Raw genomic sequence first — 25020 nt, forward strand, 5'->3', positions numbered from 1 at the left:
GTATGCAAAGGCCCTATTGTAATCTCGGCTGGTTTGCTAACAGGGTAGTGCTGGACTACTCCTGTTACTCCCATGGCTGGAATTGTCCTACCAGTGGTTCTCATGCCCACTGTCGAATTTATCACTGACTTGGCCGCCCCTGTGTCTACAAGAAAGTTTAAAGTTTTACCAGCTACATTGATTGCAATTTCTGGTTCGTTTCCAAGACTAGCAATCAACTTAACTGGCTGCAGATTACAGGTATGGCCACACCCCTATTGGGTATGCTGACCTCCCTGAATCCCGCTGGCAGCAACTACTTGTGAGGGAGTTAGCTGGGAACTACCAGAGGCATGCCAGTCTCTGTTTGGGGGATATCTTTTTGTTTCCCCTGTATGTGGCTCAAAACTCCGCCTCTGTGGACCCTGCTCCCAATGTCGTGTGTTGTGTTGTTGTCTAGGGGGTTGAAAAGACCTTTGTACATTCTTTGTTCTACATTCTCGTGCAAAGTGTCCCGGTCTGTTACAAGAAAAACATGTTATTACACTTGCCTTACCCACAGGATTCGGTGGTACATACGCAGGCTGCCTTGTGGTCAGCGCCTGTATACTTACGGACATCAACTTATCACTTTGCGACTCCCTGTGCCTAGTGATATTTCTGTCGTGATCAATAGCAGCCTCTCTCAAGGTGGACACTGACAGACCTCGCCAACATGGCTGCGTGGTCTGTACCCTAGCTTTTAATGTTTCTTTCAAACCATCCATCAGTACAGATACTGCTACTTCTCGATGGTTTGGGTTGGTCTTAATGTCTTCTATACCAGTGTACTTTGCCATTTCTAATAGTGCCCGGTGAAAATATTCTGTTGCCGTTTCGGACTCCTTTTGCTTAATGGAAAATATTTTATTCCATTTAACAACGGCTGGGAAATACTCTTTTAGCTGTAAATTTATCCTTTTTACATTATCCTTGTTGTACACGTCTGTAAGCGGTACATCTTTATCCAATGCACAATCAGCTAAAAACTGAGTTGCATCAACATTGGAAGGTAAACAAGCTCTTAGCAGTATCTGCCAATCCTTGTTGTTGGGTTCTACCGTGTTACCTAAATCCCTGATGTATTTTTGGCTAGCAACTAAATCCTTCCTGGGGTCAGGAAATTCGGACACTATTGTTCTTAATTCCATTCTGGAAAATGGAGTGTACATGGCAATGTTCCTTATGGGAGTGGCTCCAGAGACATCTGTTTTTCCATTGGGGACTGCTATTACCCTTACAGGAGCAATTCTAACAGCCTCTTCCTGTGTAGATTCTACAGCTTGTTGTGGTACAATTGTTTCAGTGTAGTGCATGGTGCCGTACTTACCCGTTGACACGACCTCACCTATCCCTCCGCTAGGGGCTTTCACTAATCTCGTGGGTGTCGCTGTGCCTACTGTGGTCTCTGCTATGGTGGCTGCAAGAGAGAGAGCTGAAATTGTTGCTGAATCGTCTTCTTGATCACACTCCTGAGGAAGGTTCAAAACAGGGTACATCTTGCACGGGTTAATACTTGCATGAGTTATTTGGTTAACATCATTAACATTTACAGTGTTACTAAGAGTTTGTGTTTTACAACCCAGTGCGTTTCTCTCCGCAATCAACTTTTCTCCTGCAATGTATGGTGGGGGAGGAGCTGTGGCAATCAACTTCCTGACTGCCCCAGATCCTGCCGCCAGAGCCAAACCTCTCTGTATCTCACCTTCCTGGTGCCATAACTGTAAATAATCATGATGCTGAATTCGTCTCTTTGCTGATTTTACGAGACATATCCTCCTCCTTAAATTTTGTAACACTTCTGGACTGAAGCTACCTATTCTTGGGAATTTGTCCCTGTCTTGTACAGTCATTCTCTCCCATTCATCACATAAAGATTCGGTGTGAATTCCATATTTTTCACACATTACATATCGTGCCGACCCAACTGGTCGGTTCACAGAATCAACCTGAACCAGGGTTGATCGCCCCCTACCTGAGCAACTGGCCCCCATAGTCTGCAGGTGTTGCTTAGTCCTCCTTGGATCTCTGTATCAAGGTTTTCAGCAAGCCTTTTCAGACAACCAAATTACTCCACAGTAGGCCGGCGGTGGCGGTTTACCGAGTACCCCACTCACTCGCCCACCTCGACCAATACGACCTGATCACACCGACGTGGTGCTGGCGTACTCGATACAGGGCCCCTATGGAACCTTCAGTTTACTGGAACATATGAGGGTTACCCGCAGGACACTTACTCTTTCCAGTAAAGGTGGGGTTGTTAGATAGTTCCTGAGTGACCAGCGAACTTCCCTTCCAAAAATAAAAAATTACACAAATCACGTCAGAATGTACAAATAGCGTTTGTGACCACTTTACTCTAATGGTATTAGGTCAGATCACTAACTACTGCACACAATTACGTGCGGTCCAATCGTTCAGTACACGAGCACTACTTGTCATGTACTGAAAGACCAATGGAATCGATGTTTCCGGCCGCGATTCCTCCAGCCAGAGCTTGTATGGCCTATATGGGTTCTGCACCAACACCCCAGGCGTTGTGCCACTGGACTTTTATAGCGGACCTTTTTACCTTATGACCTCCTGGTCTTGTTACCTTTACCTTATGGTCCGCTATACTCTAATGCTCAAATATTATTTAACCAGGGATGCCTCCCTGGCCACCGTATATGTCACTTACACGTATGTCCCTTGACGAGTACCCGGCTTTCCTTTTGGTTCCACCTTAAAGTTATATAAACTTTTGTATACAAAACACACTCACTCAACACATGTACACTTTGTTTCTATATCTATTTCTGCGCAGAAATTGTCTTCAGGCCAAGAGTGTTACCAATTAGGAGCAGGATCTGTTAAACTAAATTTCAGATTTTTCCAAAAATAGATTTGCGTTATTTTCCGCTTCGCGTTATCTACCGCTGTGCGTTAATTATCGCCTTGCGCTAATTATCGCTTTGCGCTAATTCAACTTTTTCGTGACTTGAGCTACGTGAGCGTAACCGGACGCTACGTTGCGTAATGAACGCTGCGTGCGTCTGCCTTTGGATTGCGTACGCTAGTCTTTGTTAGCGACACGTGTACGCAATGCAAAGGATCCACCGTAACACAATATATTTATTTATCAATGTAGGTGATCCCTGATCATCTACCGCAATCCACACTGACTGCCTTGTATCTCAGACAAACCGTGTGTTTGTTCTATACTTTAACTATCACCTCTACTATTAAATAACAGCAAATCTCTTTTTAGCACTTTCTATCAACTATAAAATTTGGCAAACAGGAATAGTGATATACGAAAAAATGAAATACACAAGTGAAAAGAAATGCAGGTATGTATGCGTACGCAAGACAAAAGAAAAATAAACAGTTTTAAAAAGACACAAGCGTTTTGTTCTTACTTCCGGTTACCGGGTTCCTTCAGCACTCTTTATCTAAGCGAAGCAGACGCTTATCCCGTCAGCACTGTGAGACAACCTCCCACCCTTTGCTGGAGGGATAATGTCTGCTGATCTACCTAGTGCAGATGTGAAAAGGACCGGACGAGCCCGCAATTGACAATGCTAAATTCCTTTGTCGTATAAACAACCCTTTATGAAGCTAAGAACACTGTACGCTGTTTACTTAAGAAGTACCGTAATGGTACGCTAGTTGCGTAACGATCGCTCAGCCGTAGGCGAGACGCTCAGGCGTCACGTTCGCTCACGGCCCAGGGATCACAGGACACGTTATTGGTTATGTCTAGGGGAAAGATTCGCTGTAACGTAGCGTACGCTAGAGACCACGAGGAGGTCACCAGCGATGCAGACGCTCACAACACTATACCTTTATGTTAAACCTTATACCGATGAAACACACAGAATACCTTAATGTGAGTACAGGGTGTAAATGCAACCTTGTGTAACCTGACTAACTACAAAGCTGATTGAGCGTCACCGACGCTCAAGTGAACACTTAACACTATAGTAAATACACTGATACTGGTTTAGGTTTCCAAAGCCTATTAACTGTATTATATCTAATATACTTGTAAAAGGGGATAACAGTACATATGATACGCTACAATATAACAGAGACCTCCTAACCACAGAACTAAACAATAAATACAATAAGACAATACTACGCTGACCTAAATGAAATACAATACAATACTATAATACTATAAGGTATTTAAGAGAAAAGAGGAGAGAGAGAGATAGAGAGAGAGAGAGAGAGAGAAATTGGCTCGCAGAAAGACAATGATTATGGAGAGAACTTACGCACAAAGGGTATGATCGCCAGCGCCTCGATATCCAGCTCCCGATTATCAGCAGATAACCGTTGATGAGAGAGTGAGTTTGGATATGGTCGGCCTGCCTATTTATGCCCCACACACAATGCAATCTCCTAGTCCCTACAATCCCATTGTCCATTGGCCGAAGGAATTCGGCCCTGCATCATAACAAAAGGTCATAGGGTGATTCATACAGGTGGGCTGTGACGATTTCCAACAGCTCAGGTGGGTGGGAAACTGGGTTTCCCGCCGCATACCTGAGTATGTGTAAATCATAGAAATGGACATAAACTTCTTATGTCCATAACTATTCGCACGAGCGATTAATACGCTCCAAACCAACACCGGAATATTGCTAATTAAATACTCTTCCGATGGGTACCAAACACTGCAGTATGATTCCTGTTAGACCCTTCGTACGATGCAAAGAGGGATTCCTCAGCTCTGGGACATTGTACTTTAACCAAACTTACAGAAACTATCAAAGGGATCATGATCTATAAACTACATTAATTGTGAACATTTGTAACTAATGAGTCGCACGCTACGATCACATAAACTCTACCGTAAATGCGCATACTGCGCGTGCGAGTGCACGCTATTGCGGGTATGCGCTTCCACGGGAGAGCGTACGCATGCGCAGCACGGACCAGTGTGCGGTGCAAATATGGCAACGTGCATTGAGACATTTTTCTGACTTTGACAGTAGTCATGTTAGAAAGTTCGAGTGGATACCTTTGTGATTTTAGTTTGTTTGATTTATGGTTATTGATAGTGATGTTAGTTTTTTGGGTTTGATGATGGTTTTAGCCAGTCTTTCCTTGTCACCCTACTTTAATCTTCATTTCTTGCAGGTATTCAAATTTTTTAGCAAATTGAAATAAATAGTTAACAGTTTCCACCAAATTCATGTCTCCATTTCTTTATTCTTATTTATGGTTTATGTTAATTATCACTGATGCACATACAGGGCAATCCTCAGCTGTTAGGTGGTTTATGGCTGATGTCTACTATTTGATTATGTGTATATGAACACATAATGATTTTGTTTATCAAATGTATTGTGATTATTTTTATGTATGCACATATTATATCACTTATATTATCATATCTAAGGTGGCACATATGGCAATAATTGAATGCCCACACAGGTTTTGCTGAACTATTGGGCTGTAGTTTATTGACCAGTTGTCAGGATGGCACAGACAGCAACCTATGTGGCTCCTGCAATCACAACAGTATAGTGTTCCTGTGACCCTGACACTACAGTAGCTATACACTGGTCATCTAGCTAGTAGCTGGCCAGTTTGTCCAGCATCGGTCTCCCCAACCCAAACACAGGAAAATCTATTTATGTCTCAACCCAGGCACTTACTAACAACTAATTATTCACAGCCATGTGATGCACCTGATCAGCTGTGCTGTGTGTGCAGGGATATGCGGGGAATTAAAAATAAGACTGAAGTCTCCAAGAGAAGGCATTGAAGTATCTCACAAGAGTGAGACTACCCTGTTTGTCATACTATGGAGTAAATGTAGGGTCTGAGTTGCCGGTGGTGCGGGACTTCGGGTGAGAAGGCCCATATTTTTAAAGCAGTAATCATTTACAAGGCAAATACAGGTTGGTTTTGCTTTGTTAATAATTGGCACATTAAAAATTCAGGCATTCTCGCCCGAAGTCGTGCATCACCGGCAGCTCAGACCCTTTTACATTTACCACCATGTACTGACTAACATTGAGGCCCTAAAGTGCCTTCCAAATTGGTTGGATTTGCAGTGAAGTCCACATACTGTATGTGTCCTGGCACACTAGTTGTACTGTACATTACTAATATAAGCGTCATCTTTAGAAATGTTTTAATTTTTATAATTCACATAGCATTCACATTACTCACATAGCAAAATTACAGTGAGCCAACAGTGATATTATTTCGCTATATCTTTGTTCATTTTCATCCCTTTCTTCCCAAGTTATGTACAGTATATTGATGTTTCACTAAAGAAGAGTTACATAAAAAAGAGAAAAAATACATTTACTGTTACTGTTTTGTTTTTTCTTTTTTAGATAACATAACGATCTTGAATAACACGGATTGTGGAGCAAGTGAAGCTTTATTACTTGAGACTCAGAGTCTGTCTAATGGAAATTTAAGTCAAGAGTTTGGGAATTGGAGTCAGACTGGTTCCAAACCAACACAACCATCTAATTTTTTAATTTATATAATTTTGGGAGCTTATGTTGGTAAGATTTTGTTTAGCTCTTTCTCTAGAATTATAATTTCAGTCTTGCCTAACTATGGGGGTAATTCAGACCTGATCACTGCTGTGTGTTTTCGCACAGCGAGCGATCAGGTCTGAACTGCGCATGCGTATGCACTGCACTATGCAGGTGCGATGGCCCGCAGTGACGGGGAGTGCCTTGCAGCACCGGTCAGCGACGGGATGGTGTGAAAAATCCAATCGCACCGGCGATCACACGGAGATTGACAGGAAGAGGGCGTTTGTGGGCAGAAAAACACAGGAGGGACCCGGCATTTTGTGGTAGGTTTCCTGATGTCAGATCCGGGCCCGATCATCGAACTGGAAGAGTAAGTCCTGGGCTGCGCAGAGACTGCACAAAATGAGTTTGTGCAGCTCTCCAACACATCCGAACGCACAATTGCACAGCGAATTCCCCTTCCCCCTGTAGACGGCGACAACCTGATCACAGGGATGTAAAAAACGCACCCTAGCGATCAGGTATGAATTAGCCCCCATGCTTGGGGATGCATACCTTCAAGAGCATTTGCATTCTATATAATACAATTAAGATGGTATATATATCAGTTTTCCAATGTTTACTTTAAATGTTAGAAATTGCTAGTTAGATATACTGTGTATATATATATATGTATATATATACACACATATATACACACACACACATATCTATATATATATAAAGAAGAGTGGTGTTTAAGGGAGCTTGATTAAGGTAATATCTTCCAGAATTTGACCACAATTCACTTAAAACATTCTGATTTATTTATATATAAAATACTGAAAATACTGAACAATCACAGTGTATGACAAATGGCTGACATAATAAAAAAGCAAACATCAGATATGGAAACCGTATGTCATGGACAATTTGTTAATCCAATGCTGTTTTCTTAATCAGTACATATCCGATGTTCTCATATCCAAACCAAAACCCAACGCGTTTTGTCCAACTGGACTTCATCAGGGGCTCATTATCTACATGGATAGATCAATAATAATGATATATACAATCACCAGATCCAGCCATGGTGGTAAAAAAAGATAAGAAAATTAATATATACATACATACATACATACATACATACATACATACATACATACATACATATATATACCAATAAGGTCGGAAGAACACAAAAGAATAGATGACCAATCTATGATCGAATAAATCTCATAAAAACCTGAAAAAAACATAAAATATATATAATGTTTCTAAACCCCATTGGGTAAATTATGTTAAAATATAAAATGATGAGGTAAAGGGAATATAGGCCCATTGGATATGTTTCAATTCATATATTAGAAATTCAACAGTAATTTAGTGTTGTCCACTATAATTCATACATAAACTACAGCTTAACAAATGACACTATATTAAGTATAAACAAATTCCAAAGAGGTATTTTTTTGGATGACGGGGGTGGAGCATAAACCTACATAGGTACAAAGATGTATACTATTAAATGACAAACTTATACATACCAGTAAAAACAAGCTTGCAACAACAGATGCAACAAAGAAGCGTTGAATTCACAGCTAGATTTGTATTGAATATGCCCATGATGAAAACATTATCATAGTGTAATCTATTAATCTATAGATAAATGTAATAACTATTCATTTGACCAGTAAGAAAGTGGATACATACCAACTCGGTAGGGGAACAGTAACACAATAATGCTGAATTCGCTCTAAGCCACAGTATTGTTTGTGTAGAAAATGCCTATAAAAAATGATGGCAAACACATGTCCATTAACTGCTATAAAATGTTATAAAATGATGTAAATGCCCCATTAATGAAGCCTAACCAATTAGGAAGTGTAAAGGGCTAATAATAAATCATTATCATAAGGATGAAATTAATCTCCATTATGAATATCTTAATCAAATGGTTCCTGGTATAATTACCATTAACCATGGTTAATAAACTCCAATGTTTAAGTAATAGCTATAGCTTTTGGCAAAAGTATTAATTAGAGCGAATTCAGAATTATTGTGTTACTGTTCCCACACCGAGTTGGTATGTATCTGCTTTCTTACTGGTCAAATGAATAGTTATTACATTTATCAATAGATTACACTATGATAATGTTTTCATCATAGGCATATTCAATACAAATCTAGCTGAGAATTCAATGCTTCTTTGTTGCATCTGTTGTTGCAAGCTTGTTTTTACTGGTATGTATAAGTTTGTCATTTAATAGTATACATCTTTGTACCTATGTAGGTTTATGCTCCACCCCCTCCACCCCCGTCATCCAAAAAAATACCTCTTTGGAATTTGTTTATACTTAATATAGTGCCATTTGTTAAGCTATAGTTTATGTATGAATTATAGTGGACAACACTAAATTACTGTTGAATTTCTAATATATGAATTGAAACATATCCAATGGGCCTATATTCCCTTTACCTCATCATTTTATATTTTAACATAATTTACCCAATGGGGTTTAGAAACATTATATATATTTTATGTTTTTTTTCAGATTTTTATGAGATTTATTCGATCATAGATTGGTCATCTATTCTTTTGTGTTCTTCCGACCTTATTGGTATATATATGTATGTATATATATATATATATATATATATATATTAATTTTCTTATCTTTTTTGACCACCATGGCTGGATCTGGCGATTGTATATAGCATTATTATTGATCTATCCATGTAGGTAATGAGCCCCTGATGAAGTCCAGTTGGACGAAACGCGTTGGATTTTGGTTCGGATATGAGAATATCGGATATGTACTGATTAAGAAAACAACATTGGATTAACGAATTGTCCGTGACATACGGTTTCCATATCTGATGCTTTCTTTTTTATTATGTCAGACATTTGTCATACACTGTGATTGTTCAGTATTTTATATATAAATAAATCAGAATGTTTTAAGTGAATTGTGGTCAAATTCTGGAAGATATTACCTTAATAAACCTCCCTTAAACACCACTCTTCTTTTTGCATCTATACTATTGTACTCTATCTAACGGGGAGTACGTTTTGAGGTTGAGCTCCATATATAGCGCTATTTTTTTTTAGGTCTACTCTCCTTTCTCTGGCTCTCTCTCTCTCTGTCTAAATATATATATATATATATATATATACATACATACACACACACACACACACACACACACACATATATATATATATGTATACACACATATATACATATATATATATATATATATATTAGAGATGAGCGGGTTCGGTTCGTCGAGATGCGTACCCCCCATAACTTCACGTGTTTTACACGAGTCCGAGGCAGCCTCAGTTCTTCCCGCCTAAGACGCGAAACCCGAACGGGGGAAAACGTCATCATCCCGCTGTCGGATTCTCACGAGATTCGGATTCCATATAAAGAGCTGCGCGTCGCCGCCATTTTCACTCATGCATTGTCGATTGAGCGGAGAGGATGTGGCTACGTTCTCTGCCTGAAAAGATTAATATCTGTGCTGCATTGTGGGGATCAGTATATAGTAGTACAGTGCTGCATTGTGGTGACCACCAGTATATAGTAGTACAGTACAGTTGTCCATTGCTGTATCTTACAGCTCCATGTCAGACTCAGTTCTATTCTCCGGATCAGTGCTCAAAATCTGTGCTGCATTGTGGGGACCAGTATATAGTAGTACAGTACAGTTGTCCATTGCTGTACCTTGCAGCTCCATGTCAGACTCAGTTCTATTCTCCGGATCAGTGCTCAATATCTGTGCTGCATTGTGGGGACCAGTATATAGTAGTACAGTGCTGCAGTGTGGTGACCACCAGCATAGGCGTGCGCACGGGGGTGCCTGGTGCGCACAGGCACCCCCTAATGTCCGGCACCCCCCGCACTCCACGCCTGCTGCACTGACCAACTGGGCTGCTGCGCTTGCTGGCCATCGCCGCGCACATGCTGCGGTCACTAGAGGCTGCCCAGCGGCGCAGAGGGGGTGATTGAAGTTCAAGTTCCGCCTTCCACCCGTGGTCACCAGTCTCCTCCCGCGGCTACGCGAACGCTGGGGGGGTCCTCAGGTATTTCCCTTCTCATGGGGCTGGACGGATGCAGCGTCTCCTCTCCTGTCTGCAAGAATGAGATGCATGTCAGGAGTGCCGGCGGTAGTGGCGGGTCCGGTGGGGGGGATCGGTACATGGGCGGCTTTAATTAAAGATGCTGGCCAGACAGACTCTGACTGACCTGGCAGGGGCTGGCAGCAATTATGGTGGCTGTGTTTTATTTTTTGGGGAAAGATATGTGTGTGTACAGTATGTATACTATAATGTCTGCTGTGTATCTGTATGCTACTCTGTGTGTCTACTGTATATGCATGTTGTGTACTGTGTATGTTAGTATATCATGTATGTGTATGTATACTATTATATGAGTCTCCTATTTGTATGTATTGTGTATATATATATATATATATATATATATATATACATACATATATATTATATGTGTGTTTACATATGTGTATGTGTGTATATATACAGTAACAGTATATTTATGAGTGTGTGTGTGTACGGAACCCCCCTCCCCATAAAAATCCTGCAACTGCCCCTGCGCCGTATCCTCACTGTCATGCATCTGCCGCCACCAGCCACGCCAACATTACAGGCCCAGCCCAGGCAGCGTTCCTCTCAGGAGGAATCGGAGCCGCCGCCAGAGCGGAGGACACAGCTGAGCAACCCTGAGACAGTTCAGCACTCAGCAGAGAGGGTAAGACACGCTATCTGTCTGTGTCACTGAGACATCTCTCTTTAATATATGTTAAATTTGGATTTTTTATTACTATGGATTATTTTTATCCCTCAAAATATTTATTATTAATAATGTGTTATACTTTTATAATAACTGTGAGCACTACGGGGGGTATTATGTGTACTGACACTGCTGGGGGCATACTGTGTGCCATAATGTGAATTCCGGGTCATACTGTGTGACATAATGTGAGTTTTGGCTAATACTGTGTGGTTTTTTTAAACGACAGAGGCGTGCAAAAGATGCTGTCGGTGGCCCGAAGAATTGCGGGCCACTTTTGACATTCAGCCACCACGTGCCAAAGACTGGAGCACCAGCAAACACTCCTGAACCTGCCCCGCCATCATCTGAAGCAAGAGCTGGCAACGAGGTGGAGTTCAACCCTCTATATGCTTCAGAGGATGGAGGAGCAGCAAAAGGCCATTCAAGCCTATACATTTGCCTACGATATAGGCAAAGGAGGGGGAATGCACCTGACTCAAGCGCAGTGGATAATGATTTCAACGTTGTGCAAGGTTCTGCAACCCTTTGAACTTGCCACACGTGAAGTCAGTTCAGACACTGCCAGCCTGAGTCAGGTCATTCCCCTCATCAGGCTTTTGCAGAAGCAGCTGGAGAGATTGAAGGAGGAGCTAAAACGGAGCGATTCTGCTAGGCATGTGGGACTTGTGGATGGAGCCCTTCATTCGCTTAACCAGGATTCACAGGTGGTCAATCTATTGAAATCAGAGCAATACATTTTGGCCACCGTGCTCGATTCTAGGTTTAAGCCTACGTTGTATCTCTCTTTCCGGCAGACACAAGTCTGCAGATGTTCAAAGACCTGCTGGTGAGACACTTGTCAAATCAAGTGGAACGTGACCTGCCAACAGCTCCTCCTTCATTTTCTACCGCCACTAGAGCTGCCAGGAAAAGGATCAAATTTCTAAAACCACCCGCTGGCGGTGATGCAAGGCAGTCAGGAGCAAAAACTGACATCTGGTCTGGACTGAAGGACCTGCCAATGATTTCTGAAATTTGTCTACTGTCACTGCATATGATTCTGTCGCCATTGAAAGAATGGTGGAGGATTATATGAGTGACAGCAAGTAGGCACATCAGACAGTCCGTACGTATACTGGCAGGAAAAAGACGCAATTTGGAGGCCCTTGCACAAACTGGCTTTATGCTACCTAAGTTGCCCCCCCCTCCAGCGTGTACTCCGAAAGAGTGTTTAGAGGAGCCGGTCACCTTGTCAGCGATCGGCGTAGGAGGTTACTACCAGAAAATGTGGAGAATATGATGTTCATCAAAATGAATTATAATCAATTCCTCCATGGAGACATTAACCAGCAATTGCCTCCAGAAAGTACACAGGGACCTGTGATAGTGGATTCCAGTGGGGACAAATTAATACTCTGTGAGGAGGGGGGTTGTACACAGTGAAAGGGGTGAGGAATCGGAGGATGATGATGAGGTCGACATCTTGCCTCTGTAGAGCCAGTTTGTGCAAGGAGAGATTGATTGCTTCTTTTTTGGTGGGGGCCAAACCAACCAGTCATTTCAGCCACAGTCATGTGGCAGACCCTGTTGCTGAAATGATGGGTTTGTTAAAGTGTGCATGTCCTGTTTATACAACAGAAGGGTGGGTGGGAGTGCCCAAGGACAATTCCATCTTGCACCTCTTTTTTCTTTATTTATCTTTGCATCATGTGATGTTTGGGGCCAATTTTTTTAAGTGCCATCCTGTCTGACACTGCAGTGCCACTCCTAGATGGGCCAGGTGTTTGTGCCGGCCACTTGGGTCGCTTAGCTTAGTCATCCAGCGACCTCAGTGCAAATTTTAGGACTAAAAAAAATATTGTGAGGTGTGAGGTGTTCAGAATAGACTGGAAATGAGTGGAAATTATGATTATTGAGGTTTATAATACTATGGGATCAAAATTACCCCCAAATTCTATGATTTAAGCTGTTTTTGTGGGTTTTTTGAAAAAAAAACACCTGAATCCAAAACACACCCGAATTCGACAAAATTTTTTAAGGGAGGTTTTGCCAAAACGCGTCCGAATTCAAAACATGGCCGCGGAACCGAATCCAAAACCAAAACATAAAACTCAAAAAATTTCCGGTGCACATCACTAATATATATTAGAGATGAGCGGGTCCGTTCCCTGAGAACCGAACCCGCCCGAACTTCACCACCCGACCCTGGATCCGAATCAGGCTCAGGTTTTCCTGTCTGACTCGCAAACCAGAACGAGGCAATACATCATCATCCTGCTGTCGGATTCTCGCCGGGTTTGGATTCTATATAAGGAGCCGAGCGTCGCCACCATTTTCACTCCGGCATTGGAGAGTGTAGGGAGAGGACGTGTCTCTGTCCTCAATGTCCTGCATCAGTTCAGTGGTAGTGTCTTGTGCTGCATCAGTCCAGTCACAGTGGTTGTGTCTTCTGCTGCCCAATGTCCAGTGCTGCTGTATAAGTCCATTGCAGTGGTGCTGTGTTGTGCTGCATCAGTCCAGTGGTGGTGTCTTGTGCTGCATCAGTTCAGTCACAGTGGTGGTGTCCTCTGCTGCCCAATGTCCAGTGCTGCTGTATAAGTCCATTGCAGTGGTGCTGTGTTGTGCTGCATCAGTTCAGTGGTGGTGTATTGTGCTGCATCAGTCCAGTCACAGTGGTGGTGTTCTCTGCTGCCATATGTCCAGTGCTGCTGTATAATTTCAGTCCATTGCAGTGGTGCTGTGCTGTCCTGCATCAGTACAGTGGTAGTGTCTTGTGCTACATCAGTCCAGTCACAGTGGTGGTGTCCTCTGCTACCATATGTCCAGTGCTGCTGTATAAGTCCAGTCCATTGCAGTGGTGCTGTGTTATCCTGCATCAGTCCAGTGGTGGTGTCCCTGTGCTGCTGTATATGTCCAGTGGTACTGCCGTATATGTAAAGTGGTACTGCCGTATATGTCCAGTGATACTGCCGTATATGTCCAGTGGTACTGCCTTATATATCCAGTGATCCTGCCGTATAATTCCAGATGGTACTGGCGTATAAGTCCAGTCCACTGATACTGACGTATCTGTCCACTGGTACTGCAGTATAAGTCCAGTGGTACTGCCGTATAAGTCCAGTGGTACTAGAGTACTTCCCAATGAGACCACACCCTTTATAGGGGGGGGGGGGGCGCTGTTCCTATTTAAGTTATAGGTGTGGGTCTAATTGAGACCCAATCGCTGCAACGGCAGCAATCGCAGTCTGAAGCCCTTTTAGGAGTGTGCTCGTGCAGCGGGCGCACTGCATGTGCGCACCCCGTGAGGCCCAGTGAGATGCGAAAGCATCTCAGTTGTGATCGCCTCTACCTGATTGACTGTTGCAGGATGGGAGGGGGCATGCCAATGGCGTCAAAATGGTCAGGTCTGAATCACCCCCATTGTACTGTACATTGCTTTTTCATATCATGACTCTGCCTTTGTCAGGTACATCCTTACTGTATTTTAATCATGAACAGGCCAATGCTTTCTTGAGGTTTGTGAAATACGGAAAATTCTATGTGCTGCATTTTAGATGAAGTTTATCTAAAAATTCATAAATTGTGGCAAATAGTTTATTTCTTATATTGTACCAGGAAATCAGCAAATTTGAGGAAAACAGTGATTCCAATCCTCAGTATTCATTGTTGGACTTGTTGTCAATTACAATTGTGTCTGTAGACGCAGCTGGCAGCAGCAATTCATGAGAGTTTAACAGAAAAGGTGGGTATACACTAGGCGAAGTGCTCTTTGAGCGACATCGCCTAGAGTTTCCCTCCCGGGCCGGGGCAATCGGTGGCCGGGCATACACACTGAGTGATATGACGTTAATATCCCTCAGTGACATCATGCAGCAGCCGGGCCATGCAGGTAGCTCTTGGACGACCGTCCAAATAGAGCTGCCTGCACGGCCGACAGCGAGGGTCGTTAACGACTCACATGGCTACGCATCGCTAGTCGGCGGCGGCATACACACTTACTGAGAAAGTGAGCTATGTCGCTTAGGAAGGGTGAAAATGAACAACGTCACTCATTTTCTCGGCAAGTGTGTATGCACCTTAAGACCATACTTGCCTACTTTTGAAAAAGCATTTCAGGGAGATTGTGAAAGCAACACATGTGAGCATGATATTAAAGTGGACATGTACTGGTCCGCCTGGGCATTGTTGCTCAGTAATATTTGCTTATTTATGAAAACAGTAAGGGTATGACTCTCCACTGATAGCGCTGATCCTTAGGACAACCAAGCAAGATTTAATATAGCGGTGGATATAGATGGTAATATACGTAACACAATGGTTGTAAAAGCAGTAGAACAAATATGTATTACACAATATAAAAATTGTATACTTAAAATAAAACAATAATGCAAAGTACAAGACTGAAAAATCCAAAGGGGAAATGTTCATGTTGCATGCGCACAGCTTCTATTCACTGGAGACAGGGAGAGAGGGCATGCCAGCAGCTCATAGAGGGAAGACCCTCTTTTCAAAGCAAAGACGTTGGGAGGTATGCTGACAGTGATTTTTCCCTCCAAATCTTCAAAATAAGTAAGTCAGTATGTGGTACAAAAATAACACCTATATAGCTAACTAGTTAAAAGATACCAGTGCCATATTCTTAGGAGCTGCTGGGTTTCTGGAAGTCCTGCTGCTGGGAGCTGGTGGTCTGTTATGCTGAGTAGGTGTGTGTGTGTCTGTGTTTTTATGTGTCCTAAATGGAGCTTCATCGGGCACCCTCCAGCACTACAGAGGTGAGGAGCAGCATTAGCTATATATATATATATATATATATATATATATCAGAATACTCAGCACTCACCTGAGTTTTCTGTTTGTATGTATTTAAGTAATGTGGTCATGGGCGATATGCACCCCACCCTATGAGTGGTAAGTGCAGTCGAGTGCTGTGGTTTTCTATCTGCGTGTATATATATATATATATATATATAATGACAAATACATGTACATTGCAACTATGTAAATCTGTTCAGATACTAGTTTTAGATACTGAGAAATAACCAGCAGTTCTCACACTTAGAGGTATATTCAATTACAGTCAGATCCGACACATCAGTATTCAAGAGCGGGCCGTTTCCGCCCATTTCCCTCCCACCCATTCTGTCCATTCATTTCTGCCCTCTCTTATGGGCGAAAATTAATGGTCAAAAACTGAGCGTTTTTGACAGCAGCGTGGTTGAAAACACATAGATGAGCTGAGATTCCACTCATCCATGTGTTTTTCTACTTGTCGGAATTTCCGACAGGGCGGAAAAACAGCACTTCAGTTGAACATTGAAGTGTCAGAAAGTTTTGATTATTGTCGGAAAGTGCCGTCTTTTCACCCTGTCAGAACTTCAGACTGAAATTGAATATCGCCCTAAGCAAGCTATTGGCTGAGGTTCAACATTTAGAACAGTACTAAATTAAATAAGGGGGAAGATACTACAGGTTGAGTCTCCCTTATCCAAAATGCTTGGGACCAGAGGTATTTTGGATATGGGATTTTTCCGTATTTTGGAATAATTGCATACCATAATGAGATATCATGGTGATGGGACCTAAGTCTAAGCACAGAGTGCATTTATGTTACATATACACCTTATACACACAGCCTGGAGGTCATTTTAGCCAATATTTTTTATAACTTTGTGTATTTCACAAAGTGTGTCTACATTCACACAATTCATTTATGTTTCATATACACCTTATACACACAGCCTGAAGGTCATTTAATACAATATTTTTAATAACTTTGTGTATTAAACAAAGTTTGTGTACATTGAGCCATCAAAAAACAAAGGTTTCACTATCTCACTCTCACTCAAAAAAGTCCGTATTTCGGAATATTCCGTATTTCTGAATACTTGGATATGGGATACTCAACCTGTATTTGTAAAAAATAAAAAAAAATACAAAACTATTAGACTCAAACATACTGTAATACACGTCAATATAGTGCTAACTAAGGAGGGTGGTAAATAAAAATAGAACAATTGTATGCTAATATAATTGGGACATTGTTGTGCCTCTTTGGGGACGTATTACAAATAGTGTCTAGTCATGTTTTTATTCTACTCATTGGAGGTCATTCCGAGTTGTTCGCTCGCAAGGCGATTTTAGCAGAGTTGCTCACGCTAAGCCGCCGCCTACTGGGAGTGAATCTTAGCATCTTAAAATTGCGAACGATGTATTCGCAATATTGCGATTACACACCTCGTAGCAGTTTCTGAGTAGCTTCAGACTTACTCGGCATCTGCGATCAGTTCAGTGCTTGTCGTTCCTGGTTTGACGTCACAAACACTCCCAGTGTTCGCCCAGACACTCCCCCGTTTCTCCAGCCACTCCTGCGTTTTTTCCGGAAACGGTAGCGTTTTTTCCCACACGCCCATAAAACGGCCTGTTTCCGCCCAGAAACACCCATTTCCTGTCAATCACATTACGATCGCCTGAGCGAAGAAAAAGCCGTGAGTAAAAATCCTAACTTCATAGCAAATTTACTTGGCGCAGTCGCAGTGCGGACATTGCGCATGCGCACTAAGCGGAAAATCGCTGCGATGCGATGAAATTTACCGAGCGAACAACTCGGAATGAGGGCCATTGTGGACTGTTATCTGATCACTGTAATGCCATGCATACTTGTGCTTCACAACCTTTTTGTACTGTGTTTTTCTCTCAATAAATATAATTTAGAAAAAAAAATAGAATAATTAGGCAATTATAATATTTAATAACTGTTCAGGCCAACATGTGCCAAAAACAGGGGATAGATTTTTTGTTGTTGTTGTTTCTTTAGCAAACTTTTGTCACACCACTCAGTGGGATGCAGTTAGCATCCCGGCACACTGCATGTTGCTGGTCAGGTGACCAACCCTGGAATCCAGACATTGTGTGGAATCCCGGTTTTGGAACTCCGACTGACGGCATACCGATGGTGAATATTGGGGTGAGGGTTAGAGCCCGGGGGAGTGTTATGGCACTACAGGGAGAGTTAGCCGTAGCTGTCACCCTCCGAGTCTTAGCCCTAGCTGGCACTCCCCCGTGATAAGCCGTAGCCGACACCCCCCACTATCTTAGCCCAAGTGGGTTAGGGCTAGGGTAGGGGGTTGGGTTAATTGGCAAACTAAACTGTTGGCAAACTAAAAGTTGGGATGCCGTGGTTGGTAATGTGACCGCTGAGATCCCAACCGTCGACATTTCATATCACACGCCATCCAGTGTTGTAGCCATCTTTTAACAGGAGGGTATAAAAGATGGAAAAACATTCTCCATAGGTCCCATACTTGATGCATGGAGATAACTCTTACTCATCACCACTCCTTTACAAAGTGTCTCACCCATTGAAATACCCCGCTCCCATGACCGGTCATTGACACGATGCCTTTCCCTCTGTAATTGCTTTTATTCACCATAACTACCTGACTCCATACAGTACATTACCCACAGAAAATATGCATTCTAAAATCTGAGAAAAAAAGAACATTGTATAACATTTTTATTTTTTCAATTAAATTTTCCGGCCTCTCGGCGGCATCTGTTGCTAGTTATTCCTACTCAACTGCCAGCTTTCTCTGAGATTTTTTTTAATTCGTTTGAGCCTGTTGCTGTATTTCAACATTGGCTGAGGTAAGTGGAGGGGGTATATCCAAAAGCAGAAATAAAAATGATACACACACACACACACACACACACACACACACACACACACACACACACACATTAATGCAAACACACATAACTAGAATATATATTCTGATTCAAATAGCCAATTAAATTTAGCATAAAGTCTACAGTATCTGCCCAAATATGTAAACATCTTATAGAGAAGATATATAGGTTATGTAGTTAGAAAGACTAATCAATAAGTAATAATAATTGTCAAGTATCTATATGGACTGCAGACCAAATTGCACTCTCTGTAAGATGTTTTGTGGTTTATATATTTAAGGGGGAATTCAATTACCTGTTATGAATTACCATGGGTGAAAATGGGAGGTAGCCAAGAGCGCAGCTACCATAGGTGCAGGGGGTGCAGCTGCTATGGGGTCCAGAGCTGAGAGGGGCCCACCTTCACTGTCACAGGTAAATGTGTTATATACAAGGGCATAGCTACGATAGGTGCAGGGAGTGCAGCTGCTATGGGGATTAGAGCTGAGAGGAGCCCACCTTACCTGACAAAGTTACATATGTTATATACATTTTTTACTAATTGGTGATATATTTTGGGGTCTTTACAAGCTTTTTCCTTGGGTCCTACACTGTATCTAGGTATGCCACTGGACTTACTCACTGCACCCGTTAAACCCTGAGTTGTCAGGGATTTTTTTTTGACCAGCTGAGGCACGTGAAAAATATCCCCGATGCCTGCTGGCTTCGCAGCTACTTAGGTAGCCCTGGGGGATCAATTAGACAGCGATAATCTACCACAGCTAATTGAATTTCCCCTTTACCCTTTATACTAACACTACTTTTGCAGTCATGAGATGTATTTTGTTTACACTACACTCTCCATTTTACAATGCCTTTAATTTGTCTCATCCTACTATATGTCTGTATGTGTCCCTCTATGTCTATATGCCTATGTCTGTATTTCATCCACTTTATGCACTATCGTCGTCATCCCCCACCCCTCCTTCTATATAGTCTGTAATGTGCACAAATGGACCACGAAGCCAATGGCTGAAAGTGGCATGGTCATGTTTCTTTTACATCATATGGACAGTCGGGTGAATGGTTGCCGTTGACAGTACCTGGGGAAGAGATGGCGCCAGGATGCAGTATGGGAAGAAGGCAAGCAGCCAGAGGTATTGTGAAGCTCTGGGCAATGTTCTGGGAAACCTTGGGTCCTGCATTCATGTGGACGTTACTGTTGCAGATCAAGTACATCTCTTCATGGCAATAGTCTTCACTGATGGCAATGGCCTCTTTCAGCAGTATAATGCGTTTGGTTCACTTCAAACATTGTCCAGGAAAGGTTCGAGGAACATGACAAAGAGTTCAAGGTGTAGACTTGGCCATGAAATTCCCCAAATCACAACCCGATCGAGCATTTGCAGCTTACAGGACTTAAAGGATCTGCTGCTAACGTCTTGCTGCCAGATACCACAGGATGCTTCCCGAAGCCTTGTAGTATCCATGCCTTGATGGGTCAGAAAAAGAGCTGTTGTGATGGCATGGGGGAGCGGGGCATACACAATATTAAGAAGGGGGCTATAATGTTTATATATATACACACACACACACACACACACACACACACACACAGCAAAAGCCGCCACTCAGTCCCAATCATCCAGTATTGCCTTGATGCCTTCCAAATCCACCGTGTGGATTAAATAGTAGAGAGAGATGAGGCGGCACTCTCTGGGCTTCAATCACAGTCCATAGAAATCAGCGACTAGTGCTAGATTACATGAACGTTTCAGTTTTATTTAAAAAACTTTTATCAGGATACAGTGTACAAAAAAGTTCTTACCTATATAGATTACCCCCAAGAAGTGTGCCCCAGGATTGTGCATGGCAGAGAGGGTGTGAAGTCACTCACTAGAGACCTACTTCTCACCATGCAAACCACTGCCCCGTTGTTGCTTAGATCAATACAAATAATAGCCAGTCACCAAAATGCAATGTTTACAGACACAATGGAGCATTAACACTTTCAGTAGAAGACACAGAGGATAATACAATGTACTGATAAAGCTAAATATTTATCTTACTTAAAACCCTTTAAGAGGCCTAAGAACACTGTACGCTATTAACGTATGGAGTACCGTAAGGGTACGCACGTTGCGTAACAATCGCTTAGCCGTAGTCGAGACGCTCACGCGTTACGTTCGCTCACGGCCAAGAGATCACAGGCAGGCACGCTATTGGCTGCCGACTAACGTTATGGTTCGCTATAGCGTAGCGGACGCTCGGGACCACGAGGAGATCACCAGCGGCGCAGACGCTCACAATGTTAAACCTTTATAACAATACCATAAAACAGTGTATTATGCAGTAACCCTTGGTGTAGTGATAAGATGAGAATGCAACACTTGGTAAGCGGGTTTACGCAAAAGCTGTTTGAGCGATAGAGCCGCTCCTATTACCCACTGCAATATAATGAACACACAATAGGGTCTAAGGGTCTAACGCCTTTTAAGGAAATGAATGAACGTTCAAAAGAATAATACAATACAAGTCATACACTACCAATATAACATAGACTACCTAACCAGATAACTACACATGAAATTCAATATCAGTACAATAACTGTATAAGAGAAACGAGAGAGAAAGAGAAGAGAGAGAGAGAGATATGGCTCAGAATAACAAGAAAGACAATATGATTGCGGAGAAAAACTTACGCACAAAGGGGAACGATCGCATGCGCCTCTGGACATCCAGCTCCCGATTATCAGCAATGAGAACCGTTGAAGAGTGAGAGCTGGATGTGATCGGCTTGTCTATTTATGCCCCACACACAATACAATTCAATGGTCCCTACAATCTCATTGTTCATTGGACACAGGAATTCGTCTTCGCACTAAAACAAAAGGTCATAGGTTGATTCATACAGGTGGGCTGTGTCTACTTCCAACTGCTCAGGTGGGTGGGAAACTAGGTTTCCCGCCGCATGGATAAGTAAGTGCAAATAATAGTAAATGGACATAAACTTCTTATGTCCATAACTATTCGCACGAGCGAATAATCTGCTCCAAACTAACACCGGAATATTGCTAATTAAATACTCTTCCGATGGATACTAAACACCACTGTATAATCCTTGTCTGACCCCTTGTATCAGAAAAAGAGGGATCTCTCTGTCCATGAACATGCTACATTAACTAAACTTTCAGAATCTATCAAAGGGACCATGATCTACAAAATACATTATATGGTTAAAATATATATCGATTGAGTCGCCCGCTAGACGCATACAAACTCTACCATAAATGCGCATATCGTGCGCCTGCGGGTGCCCGCGAAGGCGAGTATGCGCACGCACGGGAGAGCTCTTGCACGCGCAGCGGGAGCTCGCATGAGGTGCAAATATGGCAGTGTGCATAGTGATATTTTTCTGACTTTGACAGTCCACCCTTTGGCAGTCAACAATAACTGCCACTTCCTAAAAACATTTCAAAACGAGAAAAATATATGTCAAGTGTAAATACATTTCCATGATTGGGTAGGGGAGGAGAGGAGAAGGTAGGAAAAGGGTATGACCTAGTGAGATAGCAGAAGCATGTGTGTATGAATCCACGTTTGGGGGGTCATGTATCATCGTGCCGTACGTGTTTTAAATCAAGCTTCGAGGTATTGCGAAGTATACATTCAAATTCCTTCTTATCCCGTGGTACGGGTCTGTGGATGGGCTGTCAAACTTTACCGAGCTCTCTTCGGCTTTTGGTTGCAACAAAATGGGGGAGCACATTTTAGATGATGATACATGAATGGGGGAATATGTGATTGCTGATATCTGTGCTGGTATTCCCTATCGACTATGTGTGTCATTACCTGAAGGTTGTAGAGATGAAGATAAGACACAATTATGGTAAATGCAGTGGTATTCTATGTCAGGTTAATGAACATTTGTCGGTTGAAGTCTTGTTCGGTGTCTGTTGAATGCAGTCTTCTTTGGGCTTTTGCCAATAGGTGTGAGCAAAAGCTTTGTCAATGTCCATAGACTTACAGAAGTGTTGGGCTAGCGTAATTTTAAAATTTCTAGGGAAACTGGGGGTCTATGGCATAGTTCATCAAATATCTGTGTATAAGGTTGTCAAAACTTCTTCTTTAATCCATCAGTTGTCTGTATACAGGCTCGTCAAATTCCTCGTCCAAGTGGGTCTTTTTACCTTGGAGAAAACGGAAAAACAGGTGAAAGAAACGGACCGTATAATCGCATTTTCATCACATCATTGTTTCTACCGTTGGGTCATAAATCAAATCCATTGGAATTACAATTTCCTCACTCCTTAAACTCATTACCCTGGTACTACGTTTGCACTTCATTAAAGCCTGACCGCATCTAAATATCAAGCCAATCATTATGACAACACCTAAGATACATAGGAGAAACTTCCCTACATCCATTATGACTCCTTGAGCCCATTCTCCTAAACCAGAGAACCAATTTCGCGGGTTCAACCATGACACCCAACCAGTCAGCTCATTACCCACAGCAGCAAGGGTGAGATTGTGTCTCCTGCGAAATTCCCACTTTAATTGGAGAATATCGTCCATCTTTTGGTCTATGACCTCGACCGGGTCCTCGGTACTATTCGTTATATATGTGCAGCATTTCACGCCGTACTGCGTTGCCAGTGTGACACAATATCCACCTGTCACTGCCGTGAGATAATTGAGAACCATTCTATGCTGAACCAGTTCTGTTTTATAAGCTTGAAGCTCTCTTCCAGTATACCTAAACGTGTCGTCATACATTTCTGTGATATTGTCTAACAAATTTGCGAGCGCAGATATGTATTTATAATTCAACACTCCTCTGGCGGTGCGAGTGATGTCTAACGCAAGTAGAAACTGAATCCCGGTGGATTCATGGATCATGTCAGAGGCCGGATGCTCTGTTCTTTCTATCAGGTGCCGTTTAACTACGTGCTCGTAGTGGGTGTGAGTATAAGGAGCTTGGGCAACACGGTGTATATCTTTCATTTTGGCATGTGATACAGTCATTACTTCAGGCAGTACTTTTCCAATATAACACAATCCTTCAGAGTTTGGGGCAAGCCACTTATACGCCTTCCTCCCGCATATGAAATATGCATCATCGGGGAGAACATATGGGACGGAGTAGGACATAACCATATTACACATCTTCCATGTGAAATCTCCTAACCCTAATTCTCCCATCTGTCTAGTACACGTATCAGCTTGTACGATATGTGCACAGTATCCTGGTGATACCTCTCCAACTCTCGTAATCCTACTTCCTAGGGTATACCTATATCGGAAAGATTTTCCTCTACTGGCTATGTGGCGTATAAGCTCTGTATCTGTCGGCATTCTATCTGCTCTATATGAAAAGGCCATGGTTTGGTTACTCCATGACACTTCCCAATTTCCCGGCTTTCGGGGATTGGAAATGTTAAAACATATTAGGGATCTATCCACATGATATTGGTGGAGCTTCAAACTAGGAGGACTGGAGATATTAAACCTCCTGTCCACCGGCCTCCCACCACTTAGCTCAAGTACCTCCCTATCGTTAAAGGAAATGGTACTAGTCCTGATTTGCTATGACCTTGAGGTACTTGAGAGCATACCCAACAATCTGTTTGATTTAACACACTACCCACTAAGGAGTGATAGTCACTCAAGGGATGCCGGTCCATGTGGATATTAAAACTGGATTGGCATTTCTTGATGCACCCATCCTCAACTACATTGTCACAGAGCCTACAGATACAGTTTTCTTCAGCTAACAATCCTTCACAATTCCTTCTATGGTCAATGCTATCGGATCGTTTTCTGATACTCGCCTTTGCTTGTTGATTATGTTGTTCTCGGAAAACTACGCCTCCATCTTTGTCATCAGAACCCATTCCAGAACCTCTCTCGACCTCCATGGTACTCTCGCCGGAACAGACTGCTCTGGTCAACATCATGGTCAACAGGAAAATCCGGATCGCAGTCTCTTGAGGCAAGTCCATCTTAGGAGGAAACGAAGAAGAATGAGAAGGGGGAAAAATAATTTGAGGGAGAGGGGATGGGAA

General features: G+C 42.5%; 1 protein-coding gene across 1 annotated transcript in view; it reads left to right on the forward strand.

Annotated features, from left to right (window-relative positions):
* LOC134910977 (protein unc-93 homolog A-like) overlaps nucleotides 1-25020 on the forward strand; it is a 140660-nt gene that overhangs the window by 44965 nt on the left and 70675 nt on the right. Inside the window, exon 3 of the mRNA XM_063919370.1 lies at nucleotides 6357-6533. Coding sequence (XP_063775440.1) covers nucleotides 6357-6533 — 177 coding nt within the window. The remainder of the gene's footprint in view (nucleotides 1-6356; nucleotides 6534-25020) is intronic.

Source organism: Pseudophryne corroboree, chromosome 4, assembly GCF_028390025.1.
Source record: "Pseudophryne corroboree isolate aPseCor3 chromosome 4, aPseCor3.hap2, whole genome shotgun sequence".
NCBI classification, from domain to species: domain Eukaryota; kingdom Metazoa; phylum Chordata; class Amphibia; order Anura; family Myobatrachidae; genus Pseudophryne; species Pseudophryne corroboree.